This window comes from Dromaius novaehollandiae, chromosome 18, assembly GCF_036370855.1.
Source record: "Dromaius novaehollandiae isolate bDroNov1 chromosome 18, bDroNov1.hap1, whole genome shotgun sequence".
Taxonomy (NCBI): domain Eukaryota; kingdom Metazoa; phylum Chordata; class Aves; order Casuariiformes; family Dromaiidae; genus Dromaius; species Dromaius novaehollandiae.
The window spans coordinates 12,158,808-12,173,381 of record NC_088115.1 but is presented as its reverse complement, the minus strand read 5'-3'; the positions used below and the strand labels follow the sequence as shown (position 1 = coordinate 12,173,381).

The following is a 14,574-nucleotide window of genomic DNA, read 5'->3' as shown; positions in this document are numbered from 1 at the left end:
GCCATTAGTAAAAATCAATATGTTTCAAAGAGAAACTAAGCATTACTCGGGCAGCTGAGGAACAGGAATTTGGAACAGCGGGCAACACAATGTACATGCAAAGTACTGCTTGTTTCCCAGCAACTACAGGAGACATCCAAAGAAACAGAACAAGACTCAGGTAAAAGAAGGACATATGCACATCACTCAAGTGTAATTTAGTGTAAATAATAAGCAGGAACATATTTCTGTTGCCCAGTTTAAAAGGCTATATATTGCTCCACATACCTAGGTGACTTGTAAAAAAAATTAAATAAATAAGCCCTAAACATTATTTCTTAAAATTTGGCTCTGCCCTGTTTTAAAATAAACAGTTCACTTCAGTAACTGTTGTAAGAAAAAAATAAGCCGCAACTTCAAGTTAAAAAAAAATCCAATCAAAAGTCAGGATACATTCAAGACACATCAAGAAACAAAGTATCTCAAGTTATACATTACTGGTACAATTTTGAGACTAAGGTAGCTGCAGGATTTATAACTGATGACACCTTATTCCAAAATGGCAAGAACAGTACTCTGAACAATAGCCAAGATATGTGAGAATACCAAATAAAGCCTATTCAATTGAAATAGAAGTGTGTAAGTTCTGTTGCTCAATAGATAATCCAAAAGCTATCTTCCTTGGATACAAGTAAGTTTTAAGTTTTATTCATCTGTATAATCAAATTTAATCATGAACATTTAAGAAATAGCAATAAAGTATTTCAGTCCCACAGCAACTTTCCAATAAGAACTTCAGTGTTAAAATATTTTAGAAGTCTTTAAGCTACAAAAAAAACCAAAGTATCATGAATGATTTTCAGTGAGAGGGGGGAAAAAAGTAAAAGAACTTTGAAATTGCACTAATAATTGCATACACTTATATCATGCACTTTTCAGTCCACAGTATTTATGTATTTTACAGTCAATTAACACGCAGCCACAGCACCCTCAGATGAGCTGGATGACCATTTTGCAACATCAAAACTGAAGCCCATTTCTCAGATGTATCCAGTTCAAAGCAATCTTTTTAAAGGAAATATTTGCTGGATTTTTTGTAAAATGCTATAAACCAACCTCTTGCATTTTTCAACTGTTCAAGTAATTACTGATATTAATAATATTAGTACATTGGTTCTTTCCAAGACTATTAACAAAGCTGATAAAAGTTCTTTTAAAACAAGTGGTTAGGTGACAGTTTAAATTAGAACATTCCATATAACTAAGATTAAGCGCCACTGATTTCATAAACCCTGAAGTTACGCCTTTGGGGTTTTTGTCCTCCTCCCCCTCCGCCACCCCACAAGTTTTCCCTCAAGAGGAAAGCAAACTTCAAGAATTAGGTTAGGATCCTGCAGATAGTTATAAACATTTGAGTACTCCCAGTATCAATTAAGTCACAAGCCTAAAGTTATACACACACTTAACAATGCAGAAGCAAGTTCCTAGATCTCAGAAATAACTGAAAAGTGATGTATGTGTTTTTGAAGCTCTTCAAAAGCAAAATTAATGTTTTACACACCATCTGAAAACAGCAAATCACTCTCCACTATTTTTGACTTCTGCTACTTGGCTAATATTTTAAGATTACTTTTCAAAAAATAATTTTACCTTTTGATATTTGTTCGGGAATTTCTGTGGGACATGTATGTGAGAGTTCTGTGCAAAAATATTGGCTGCAGAAAAAAAAAAAAGAAAAAAGTTAATATGCTTTAAAGTCTCCTACAAGCCCAAAGTACAAGGGTGATAAAGACCAATTACTCACTGCTATGAGATTCCGGGTACGTAGAAATCTATATATCTGTGTTGGTTCTGAGAGAAAGAAACATATGTTATCTAACATACCTTACACCTCTAGAAAGACAGCTTTATGATGATGAAAAAGTATCCAATTTAACATGTTGACTTTTTTTTAAACAACTACCAAAGTCGCAGTTTAAGTGAAACATCATGATCTCTAAGCAAGTCTCAGTTAACAAGTCAAAGGTTACTCCACCTACTGTATAACATGAAGCAACTTCTTGTTTAAGCTACCGTAAATCAGCATCACAACTCAGACAGCTATGACTGTTCTTGTTTTTCTATCAAAATATGTTCCTTTGAGCCTTAAAGTCATAAAAAGGCAGGAAAAAAAAAAGCTCAACATACTACAATTTATTGTTGAACAACTAAGTTTTCTTCCCCTAAATAACGAACAGTGTGTCAGATATGATACCAAAATAGTATATGAAATTTATATAGTCGGACAATTTTGTATCTGATTGTTTTATCCTTCTGGAAAATACCAAGGTCACTGGCAAGCACAAGATACCAAGATGACACTAGGGTGTGTCTATTACCTATGGCACATTACAGATCATTTTAAGCTAGGAAAGTCATATCCAAAACCTTTTACGTTCATAGGATCAATTTATTGGGGTAAAGTAACTACTGTTCCAAAGTGCAAACTGATGGAGGATAATAGATCTACGCTCAATACTAACATGAAAGAGCAGCATCATTTGAAACAGGTGTAATACAACAAAGTTCAAAAAAGCAAGATTGTCTACAGAAATGGGGACCTTCAGTTTAGTTTTAAACCGAAGTGAAATCAGTACAAAAAAAGTTCAGAGCTAAGTCAGGTTATATCTACAAAGAATTCCAATCTCAACAGAAATATACTATTCTTAAACTGAAATAAGAGCCATCTTAATTAGGTAATGTCAGCAAGAGGCTTGGGAAAGGCTTGATAAAACACACCAAAGAGAGGAGATAGAGAGAACGGGGAATGCCCGAGTGCCCATACTAAGGCTGTCAGCACTGTCTCCTCTTCCCCCATAAAGAAACTAACCAACTACTTATTTTGTAAGTAATATAATACTTCATTTTTATATTCCTGTAAAGCACTTATTTCAAATAACTGGAAACCATATTGTTATTTATGGAATTCTGTAATCAGAATTAAACAAGGATAGCATTTTAAAATCCTTCCTCCCTTTTAAAGCTACAATTCAGCCTTATTTCTACACTTAAGAATATACCATAAGAATATATTAGTAGAGAGGTGTCTTATTATTAAAGAGAAGGAAATCATAAGTGATCTTAGTCATTAAAGAGTCTGTTGAAAAACAGTAAAATTCTGCTTAATGTGAATTAAGAACTACAAGCATAATAAAATCTGTATGTTTGAAATCAAGAAGAAAGAAATTAAGGAAGATGTGCACTTTGATAAAAAATGAAAATACTAAGTATTCACAACTTGTAAAGCAATGTTTCAGATATTTTAGTCTGCGGAAACCATGACGTACTCATAATTTAGAAATATATGAAAACATTAATTATGCTCTTAAGCATGCAATATGTAATTTAAAGACAGTGCAGTGCTGCTTGAACTTTAGCTTTCCCGAGCAGGAAAATTCTATAACACACTTTTCTACCTGCAGACAGACCTATGCCTCACATGTCCATGTTACTCAGTAAAAAAAAAAAAAAAAAAAATACATTTTTATCTTTTTTCTAGCATATGACCTTGAAAAGGGACAAAAACATTCAAGAAGAATGTGATTCAATTTTACATGTGCTAGGATTTCTTAATCCACTATTTACTCATTGCCGTTTTCTCACAATAACCACACTACGAAGTCAGCACATTGGGATGGATTTGCACTGTAACTTTTTCCTGATCATTACCTGTACAGACGGGGCGGGCAGAGGAGAATCCCCCCACACACCCACCTCTGACGCTCAGCCCTTCAGCAGCGAGCAAACCTCTAAGAGGTCCTGTTTATCACTTGACCTATTTGCGGGATGGCATTTATTGATCCCATAGCTTTGTTAGCAGGGCTAAGATTCAAAAAAAGCCGACGTTATCGAAGATTTGACGCACCACCAAAAACTCCAGCGCGTTATCAACACTATCGCTGTCTGCAGCAAGCGGGTGCAGGCAGTGACAGCACCAGTCCCAGAAACAGACCGTGTATTTAGCAGGACACTCAAAATTTCCTTCCGACCCTGTCCATCGCACGGGACCCTCCTGGTACAGGGTGAGTTTATCACCACTCTGGGCTTTCGGACTAGATTTCCGCTAACAACTTTCTGGGCACCCGGGGGGCTTCTGCTCCTGCCTGGACTCCCCCGGGGCGGCGGGCGGGTCGCAGAGGTCAGTTCCCGGTGCGGAACCTCAACGAGGGGAGAATCGCACCAGACAAAGAGGAACGAAGTGCAGCGAAGGGGCGATCGCACCCTCGCCCCGGAGGGGCAGGGGGCGGGCGGCGGGCGGGCAGCCGGGAGAGGCGCCTCTGCCCCCGTCCCCCGCGGGCTGGCGAGGCGGGAGCGAGGGAGGGAGGGAGCCCCGCGGCCCTGCCGGGATGCCAGCGAGCAGCCGAGGGGGGCCGGCCGGAGCCGCCCGCCCGCCCCGGGGGCCCCTCGCCACCCCCCGGCGCGCCGGCCCGAGCCCCGCTTCCGCCCGCGCCCCCGGCCCCGGCCGTGTTTACCCCCGGAAGCCCCCGCGGCCCTCCCCTGCCGCGGCTCCCGCCCTTTCTGCGGCGGCCCCGGCCGGCGCCGCCGGCTCGGGCCCCCACTTCCTCCCGGCCCGGCCCGGCACTCACTCTCGAAGGCCTGAAGAAAGAGCTCGTGGTCGGCCTGGATCTGCTCCATCTTCGGCTTCTTCACGGGGGGCAGCGCCGCCGCCGCTGCCGCCGCCGCCGAGGAGGCCGAGGAGCCGCCCGAGTAGCCGCTTCCTCCGCTGCCGCCGCCGCCGCCCGCCGCGCCGCCGGATTTACCGCCCGGAGCCGCCGCCGCCGCCGAGCCCCCGAACCCCCCGCCGCCGCCGCCGCCTCCGCCGCCGCCGCCGCCTCCTCCTCCTCCTCCGGCGGCGCCGCCGGCGGAGCCCGAGCTGGGCCCCGCGCCGCCACCGTGCTTCTGCGGAGCCATGGGCCTGGCCCGGGGGGGGCCGCGGCGGGACGGAGACCGAGCGGGGAGGGAGGGGGCGGCCGGGGCGGGTGGGGTGAGGAGGGGGGAGGGGAAGCGCCGAGCTCCAACTCCTCTAAGTCTCCTCCGCTCCGCTCTCCTCAGCGCCGCGGCCAGCCGAACCCGACGACGGCGACGCGCCCGCCTCCGCCACTCGCCCATTGGCTCCGGAGATGGCGCCGCACCGCCGCATTGGCCGGCGCCGGGCCCGCCCCCGCGTGACGCACGGATGGTTCTGGAAGAGTTTGGTTGGTCGGTGCGCTTCACCGCTTGGCGCTTCTCCCCTCCCCCTCCTTTGAACTGAATTCGCGGGAAAGGGCCGCTCGCCCTCCGGCGCGGGGCATGCTGGGTAGGGCCGCCCGCCCGCCGCCCGCCCGCCCCTGCGCGCCCGCCCGCGCCGCGCTCCGCGGGGCCCCGCGCCCGCCGCGGGCCGCCCCCGTCTGCCCCGGCGCCTGCGGGGAGCCGGCGTCCCGCTCGCCCGAGGGGGGCGTCGTTGAAGGAGCCGCAGCCGCGTCTCGGTTGTAAATCGGGCTCGGTTCTGTGGTAAAAACGGCCGCGCTGGGTCGGACCCGGCCCGCGAGGCTTCCTCAGAGGACGGGACGGGACGGGACGGGGGTGCGCGCGGGGGCGGGGCGGCCCGAAGCCTGAGGTAAAGCGCAGCAGGTTTGGCTCCCCGCTGGCGGGGCGGGTGTCAGCCTCCCCCCCCCCCCCCCCCGGCTCGGCGAGGGCCCTCGGGCCGCCGGGGGGGGCTGTGCCCCGCGCGCCGGGCGGGGGCGTCGGTTAAACGGCCTCCCGCGTGTGGCGCGGGGGAAGCGCAGCACCGGCCTCGCTTAGTCAGAGTAATCCTGGGCGGCGGCGCGGCCCGCTCGGTGCGCTGCGGGCTGGGGCGGCTGTCCGGTTACCTTGGCTGCGTCCTGGGAAACTGCGAGGGTGGTCGTGCGAGGCGGGGTACAACCAGAGCGCGCGTGAAAGGCGTCCTCAGTTTTGGTACCAGCCTGGCCTGCGCCACCTGTGTCTATCTTCTGACTCCTAGAGCTAAGGGAAATAAAGTGACAATATTAAGAGGAAAATTACCTATCAAACTCGGCTGTGCTGTAAATGTGCCTTCCTCTACCAACAGAAGGGACTTTTAATCTGATGTCTCAATTGTCTGTTATTAACCATACTGGTTTTTAAGAGAGAAAAAGTATATATGGGCAAATAAATTGTTACTGTTTATGAATTTTCTTACTTTTTTATTTATAAAATACATGTTTATATACTTTATCCTGCTTATCATCATAGTATTTGTGCGCTTAGTATTCCAGTTTCCTGATTCTTATCTTCCTGTTGAAGTTCTCTGCTGCCCACTCGTTTGTTGTTGCTGAACACAATCTTTAATTGCTGGCAGTGACAGTGTTTGATGCAGTACACTTTGAGGACAAACACTTTACGTGTAACCTCTGTCCTTTTAATACCAGCGGACTTTCCGGTGATGCTTCTGTTGCACTGGGTGTTTGCCAGTCTTCTGAAGACTTGCAGACTAGAAAGCAACAGCATGTAAAATGAAGAGTATCTTCAAGCAGTCAAAGCTTGATCTTGAGGTCAGTGATATCCTGTGCCAAGTGACAAAAGGTAACAAATATTGCAGTATGTGTGAGAGAGGCTCCTAAATGTTGCATAGCTGCAATTTTGTCCTTGGAAGTTGTTTATTGCCAAAAACCTATCCTTAAGTGATTCCTCCCTTCTGTTTACAAGGCTGGGATACTTCTGGTGGCTCATCCTTCTAAATTTCAAAACCAGGAGGAGGAGCCAGAGGGCAACTTTCCAAATGGGAGTAAGAAAGATAATGAGGCAATTAATCTCTGGCACTGGAGTCAGATCTGCTTGTGAATGGAGAAACTACGGATGCAACTCTAGCCTTGAGTGGGGCAGAATATCACAACACAAAATATGTGCATATGGGCCTTCTGGAAACATTGAACAGACCGCCAAATACTATAGCTTCCATAGCTTTAGCATGTTTTCCTTAATTTGTAAGAAAAGATTCCTCATTTTTTCATTTGTTTCTTTAGAGCTCCTGTCTTGGGCTGTTCCTGTGTACTTAAAAGAGTATAGGGTACTATTCATATGCATGCTGAAAGTCTCAAAAACTCTGAAATAAAATATTTGGGACTTCGTGGTATGAGTGGCTAGAAAGAGCACAGGCCATGAAAGAACAGAAGGAACTTTAGCACAGGTAGAAGCAAGAAATGAAGTATTTCTTTCTTTGAAAGACTCAGGGAATTCTCATGCTTTCTTCAGGAGAAATGAGCCATAGCTTGTGGCTGTAACATCATAGACTTGCCTAGTAATATAGACTGCTGTAGGTTTTACAGATGAATTGATTAAAAAAAAAACCCTCTAACTATATATTAGGTAACAGAAAGAAGATGACCACATTTAGCAGATGACAGGGTATCTGCAAAGCTAGTGAAAATGTGTTTTCTAATAAAGTAGTTCAATAAAGATAAGCAGTGAAATATGGTGTAACTTATTCAAAATTTATACCAGCTCATAAAATTAAAGAAGTAAAAGATGACAAGTAGTGTATTTCTTTGCATAAATGCAAAAATATCCTAACATAATACAAAAAAAAAAAAACAGCTTAAGAAGTTCAATATGATCAATGCAAGAAACAATCATTCACAAACCTGTGTTACTATTGGAACAAATTTGTGGTAGCAAAAGCAGAAATAGTTGGCAGTGGTGTTTTTATATGTCAGTTTTTATGGCTCAAGATGGCCAATCCATTCTTGTTTTCACATACTGTTAGTGGGATTTACATTTGATATCCAAAAGATCAGATTTGTTTCCTGCTGATTGAAAACATATGCTACTTCTAAATCTCTTTTTCCCAAGCCTTATTGCAGTCTATACATACCCAACATTCCTGTCATCTTGAAACACTAAAGTGCAGCGCTTTTTACCCCTACAGATATGTATCAAAAAGTGTAGGTATATTTTATACCACTTTATGACTTTTTTCTTCATTTCATTATTACGTGCTTTTCTTGATTGCCCATAGTGCTCCTATGCTACTTAACTTTCCAGCTCCCAGTCCTTCAAATTACTGTACCTCAGCATAGAAATGTTTAAAAGAGAAATCCTTGTTTAAAGAGGAAATTCAATACCCATATACTTGGAGCTTAGACTAAATGAAAGTTCTGTTAGTATAATTCTATAGAATTATATGCTATGGAACCAAGACAAACATAAGCAAATACTTCATGCATACATGAAGGTATGGGTCCTACAGCTGTATCACTCCTACTCCAAATACAGATACATTTCACTGGTATCTCTTTATTTTACTAAAATGAACTAACTTCACTAGATGTGGAGATAATTTCATCTGCAGTAGTTATTCATTCTTCAGGTCACTGAGGAAAGAGGAATGTACTCCTTGCTCACAGTTGAGTCAGTGGTCCTATTTCCCTTCTTCATTTTCACTCTGATTTGACTTCGATCAGCAGCAGCAACAGGCCATGGAAATTATTAGATAAGCAGCTCTTCCCTAGTTACGTGGAAAGCAGAAGTCAACTCCCACTTTGTGCTTTCCCAGTGCCTTGTAAACAAAGACTACATAATGCTGCAACCTGAGAAAGGGAGTCACTGCAGCCTTCTGGGTAGAAGTGTGAGAGTGGGTGGGCACAGGACTGGGTATATTTAGGATGGCAGGATTATATTGCATTTGGGGTGGTAGCTCTCAGTTTCAGTGTGCTTTTCTGCATGTTAATGTCAACTGCTGCCCTGTTTTTATAAGCAGGGAACTAAGAAAATGAACTTCACTGTAAAGGGAACAGCGTTACTGAAGCACGGCAAAGGGAAGAGCGAAGATCTTACGTAGCAGGGCAAGTGCTGTGGTGCATGGCTATGAATACAGCATGTGTGGGAGATTGACAGAGCAGCCACTTGTGATTCTCATTCATGTATTTGGCTGGGGACTGCTTTTGTGCAGAGCTGTTCAAATGTATTTCAGGAACAGTACTCAAGGAACCTGGCCCTCAGGGAATCTTAATGCCCCCATAATGCACCACTTTTGGTGAGCAGGTTGCTTACATGTCTGACTTACTGTAGGGAGTGAAAAGTGAATGCACAGAGTGTTTTGCATTGCTGAATCACTTTTCTTCTGAATTCATATGGTGAATAGTAAGTGATAATTATTACTCAGTCATTATTGCTCAGTAGAAATCTGTGCCACTGCTCTGGAGTTGTTTCTTGGAGTTCTCTTAGTGGTATTTTGATACATCTTTCCTGACTTTTCTACAGTAAAATGTGTTTCCTGATCTTCAGTTAATGATTTATTTCTGCACGGTGGTTTTTATTGGTATAGTTTATCTTTAGCGTTTAGATAGTGGACTAAAAATATCAAAATTGTTTCAAAAGCATTATGAAAAGCTCAAGCCCAATATATTAATTTGCTCTAGAAAAGTAACATATCTGTTAAGATGATTCATCTGTAAGCCCAGATGTCTACTAACAGTAACAGCATTCATCACAGAAAAATACACAGTGAATTAAAAAAAAAAAGGTTTATAATGTAAACATGTTCAGTCCAGGATAACATTCACTTAGTTTTGAAGAAAAGTCTGAAACAAGATTTTTATTCATATAAGCTCTTATCAAAATCAGAAGTAGGTGTCCTGTAAAAGGAGAATGAGGTAGTGTTATTCAACTCTGTTAAAACCCGAATAAACTCCATGTGCCACCGAAGACCCCATAGGCAGGAAGGGGACTTGGGGGGGCTCTGTGCTGAAGGTGGAATGCCATTGCTCACTTCAGCTCCCACAGCACTTGGAACAGACCTTAAGCTGCCCTGTCTATGTTAAACTGTCTTGGAGCCCTTCATTTCGAGTTTCTTAATCAAAATTGTAATTGTTTGAACAAGCTGCTTGAGGTGAGGTGGATAAAAATTCTCATCCCTTTAGCCTTGGAGCAATTGCGGATTTTTGTCATGGCTTAACCAAGGTGTTGCTTTTCTTAACTTGAACTCCAGAAAAGAAAAATGTTTGCTTTTAGGGTCTTAATCTAGAGATTTTTGCCTTTTTTACAGATCTATAGATCTGTATATGCTAAATTCAGGGAAAAAAGATTATAAAGTTTAATGTATGACTCCCCCCAAAATACACAGCAAAATCTCATGCCAAATCATGATGTATAAACGTTATTTAACACAGGAAAAAAGGAATAGGGATCATGCTAGTTCATACTGTAATTTTAAAGATCCACCATGTGTGGTACTTACTACAAAACTATCCTAAAATAACTCTAAGTGAGCTTTCAGGAACTGTATTCTCTTAATCAAGTCATGAAAACAGTGAAGATACGGCAACTGAAAAAATGAGGCTTTTGATGCAAACTTAATGATTAAACTCAGAAGTGCAGAGATCAAAGAGAAACCGCTGGGAAGATGTGAGGATTAAGTCAGTTACACATGTGAACAGAAGTTTCTCACCTTAAGGTCTGTTGACAGTGCAGGAACGAAAGCTTCAATCAATCAAAAAAAAAAGGAGGATCAAAGAACATGTCAATAGATAGTAAAAATGAAACCTCTAATTAGTCAAAAGATAAATTAATTTTAGCTTTAAGTAAAGGATAAGATTTGATACTCAGGGATCAAAATTCTTTCTTTTGTGGCTGAGCAGTGTACAGGCTAGTAAGAGGAGAATTTTTTAATTTTATTATCAGCAGTGACTTAAATGAGAAGATCAGGGCAGAAACTATTCTCCTAATGTTTCCCAGCTTGCCAGCTGTACAAAATTCACACACATGAAAGCTTATCCAAACATTTCCTGAGAAAGTTAACATTTTCTGAGGTTTTGTGTGCTAGCGGTTGCTTCAGAAGGCATTTACAAGTATTTAGTTTGTTTTCTAAGTGCTGTTTGGGGTGTATGATTCTGCACACTATAATCTAAATTATCCATACTTCCAGAAGTAGTTTTACTGGGTTTCCACATGCCTGTTGCCGTGACTGGTCAAAGTACTTTACCAAACAAAGCAAAGCTCCGTGGCAGGAGGTGAGAAACAGCAGGAGGAAATTGTGACCGAGAATTATAAAATACCACTCCTTTTCCCACCTTTTGGGAGGAGAAATAAATCTGTATCTGATGCAGTTTATGCTCTTTGGCATTCCAGTTTAATTGACGCTGGTACTGACATCTTTGTATTTAAACAATGCAAGGCTTCGCTCTGAGGAAGTTCTTATCTCCACCTGTATTGTTACTTAGGTTATGGCTAGGCAACCCAAGGCCAGGCCACAGTTTTACTCATTCTCAGCACCTAGACAGATTAGTGAGATAAATTAAGATTAGCAAGACTCTGTTCTACAGAGCTCTGGCAACACTCCTAAATGAAAATGTATGTGCAAGAAATAATATTAAATTAAAGGTCACTAAGCAATGCGTTCCATGGTGTTGACAATTTGGGAGTGTGTAGGAGATGACTGATCTAGTTTTAAATTGTTGAAATGTGACTGTGGCATTCCACCTGATTATGAATTATCAACTGGAATATGATCATTCATAGTTATAACTATCCCACCGCATTTAGACAGAATGTCAACTACCTCCTACCCAGCCAAATGCCAACATCAAATTAAAAGGCATACTTACAGCCACTACTGTTCAAGCCCCTAGATAAACAGATGGATCTGGTACTGAGTACGGGATGTGAATTGGCAAGGAAGCAATTCCAGAGGCATAATTCCCCTTCACTGAAAATTCCCTGTGTATAGATGTTCATATCTTGGGGCAACTGAGAAGAAACAGATTGTCTGAAAACAACTAGGAGGAAATCTGATTCATAAAAGTTCAGGTTCAGAGCCAGTGGAGAGAAGCAAGTAAAGCTCTTGCCTTTTTTGAGAGACTGTGTATAAGGGTAAATTGTCTGATAGTACTGTTAAGGCATTGGATGAAAGCGCTGTTACGTTTATTTTTACTGATAAAATTGAAGAGATAAGTGAGTAAATGAAATTCTGAGAAGCATTCACATGTAATGCTGCTGGATAAGCGCCAACAAGCTGCAGGAGCGGAGCGCTGCATTGAAACAGGCATTTATCTGTCAGAATGGCATCAGTAACATTCATCTAGGACAGGTACAGCGTTAATGTAGGTATGCATCAGACTAATTGGCCAATTGCACAGTCTTAAAATACATTTTTGGAGGCTCAGAGTTGAAATGCAGTTTTGGAACCACTGTTTATGCTTATTGACTGTTAGGGTTAGCAGATGCAAAACTGAATGATCCTGCAGGAGTTCAACATAGGCCAAAGTTTGGGTTAGTCTGTTTTTGAGAGTATGTTCCAAGCTGCTTTATTAATATATGTGTTCATATATTTTTTTAAACCAAAGCTCCACATTCTCAGTAAATTCTTTGAGGGTTTTGCTAGACAAGTGTTCCTAAGGATGAACCACTGGCCCAGATGAAGTCAGTGAAAGTTTTCCAGTTATTTTCATCGGGTCCCAATATCACTCTCATTGTTTAAAAGTTCATCTTCATACAGTTTCAGTTAATTGTAATATACTGTACATCTGCTGGCATTTTCTGAAAAATCATAATTGTTTATACACTCATCTAGTGAACCAGTAGAAATAAATAAAATAGATATATCTAAATCAGTTCATCATTTGAATATTTTCTTTATGCACATTAACCTTCATGCATTTTAATATAGATAAACCTTAAATCAAAATCAAGCAAAACCACTGTTATTATTCCTTATTCACAATATATTGTGAATATATATATGAACAAAATATAATACATAATTTCATTTCTTGCAGACTATAATCTATAATACTAGGTTGTGACAGCTTGCCAGAACTTCTCCTTCAAGGACCTACTGATGGAGTTTTTCTAGAGAGACTTCATAAGAGCAGGAGCAACAGCCAATTTGGTGAGCAGTACAGATGCAAGCTGCACCAGTTCTTGCTCCAGACTTCCCAATAAGATTTTTGAAACTCTCTATATGCCAGCATCTTTACTGGTAATAGATTCCTCCCTTAATTTGCACTGATGCATTTGGAATGTCAGCTCCCAAAACAAGGCACATGGGAGGCATTTAAAGTAGATTTTTTGAAAGGAAAATGAACAAAGAGTATGTCAGGTTCCATTGGATTTGCATGACAAATCCAGCATGCAGTGTTCTGGTGGGTCGGGCTGGGCTCGCCTGCCACTCACCGCATTTGTCACTTGGGTTTGAACGCTTGTGACAGTCCGTAATGTTAATTGTTCTAAGGATTGTTTTGCCTGGGGAAGAAAAGGAGAGGCTTTTTTATTTTTGTACTTGTTCCATTTACAGGAAACAAGGGATATCTGAGAGAGCAGAATTTTTTTTCAAGCAGTTTGTGATGGGGTTTATTTGTAAATAGTGCTGTGAGGTCATCAACAAGTTCAGCATTGTAAATGTCATTATTACTCACTGTGTGTGTTTCGGAGAGGAAAATATTAGGCCACTAAACTAAAAACTTGGGGAGTCTATTGTTTTGGTGCACGCCATCCTTTCTTCCTTTGAAGTCCCGCAGTGATGGGTCCTGCAGAGTGGTTTGTGCTGTGCCTATATACTTCTATCAGATGATATTGTGGAGCTTTGACAAGTGCTAACAAGGGATTTAATGCCTTAAGAGGCATTGGTGGACACACATTGTTATCGCTATATGGATAGCATGTGAAGAGCTCTCACATATGTCAAAGACCTGTTGGTAAATATGTGCCTATGCCTGAATTCTCTTGGAGGCACAACGCAAGGTGGTAGTTGCTGCCGCCTCTCAGGGGAGACACACTTCTGGACCTGGGTTTGATGGCGTTTTCTGTGTTGAAGTTCCTAACTGATTGCTGTTGGTACAGCAGCGTGTGTTGATCACAGAAAATGTTTTCAGGCTGATAGAATGATAAATCATAAAGTTTCAGAAGATGACTGTATTGTTTATGTTTGTGTCTCTGCTTTGCAGTTATTGCTGTTTTTCAACAAAAAGGGATGCTTGATGTTTAAAGAACGAGGAGAGCAAGAAGACAGAAACACTTTCTGGTTTCCGGGTAATGACTGACATCTACCTTTCAAGCTTTGAACTCCAGCACTGTATGTAGTGTTCTCATTTATATGCTGTGATCTAAGTGCACTGTGACAGATAAGCTGTAAATACAGAATGCTTCTATAATATAAAATCATGCAGTCAGATTCAGAAATAACAAAATAAGCTAGAGTAAACAATCAAGCATAGTAATTCCAACCACATTCTGGCTTAGAGGTTCAGTGTAGTAATATTACTGCACATCTCATGCCAAGCGCAGCCCTCCTGAAGTAAGTACTGTTGTAGTGAAGTCTGGGGATTTACATCAGGGTCAGTTTGAGCTGGTGAATCTCGAAACATTCAAAATAATTAACGTTACTGATGAACATGAACGATAACATTCTTACACCTCCACTTTGAGAAGGGTTAGCCGGTTGTGCTGCTTTACTGAAATCTGAACTCGGTGGGAGCTGCAGGTACTTGCTGCAGTTTGGGTCTTGAGCGATGAAGACTTTGCCTCACAGGGGGGGATGGCTCACCGCGGGTGGCTGTGCCGATCCCCCCACGCCTCCAGCTCTCC

General features: G+C 42.6%; 1 protein-coding gene and 1 long non-coding RNA gene across 2 annotated transcripts in view; one reads left to right on the top strand and one right to left on the bottom strand.

The window, feature by feature from the left end:
- The window catches only part of SUZ12 (SUZ12 polycomb repressive complex 2 subunit), a 31,646-nt gene extending 26,515 nt beyond the window's left edge, over positions 1-5,131 (bottom strand). Inside the window, exons 1-3 of the mRNA XM_064522694.1 lie at positions 4,605-5,131; positions 1,784-1,830; positions 1,630-1,694 (exon numbers count right to left, since the gene is read on the bottom strand). Coding sequence (XP_064378764.1) covers positions 1,630-1,694; positions 1,784-1,830; positions 4,605-5,127 — 635 coding nt within the window. The 5' untranslated portion in view covers positions 5,128-5,131. The remainder of the gene's footprint in view (positions 1-1,629; positions 1,695-1,783; positions 1,831-4,604) is intronic.
- Positions 5,132-5,225: 94 nt separating this feature from the next.
- On the top strand, positions 5,226-12,761 carry LOC135330267 (uncharacterized). Its single transcript, XR_010392169.1, has 3 exons — positions 5,226-5,614; positions 6,426-6,548; positions 8,753-12,761. It is a non-coding gene; the product is annotated as an uncharacterized LOC135330267 (long non-coding RNA).
- The last annotated feature ends 1,813 nt before the right edge of the window (positions 12,762-14,574 follow it).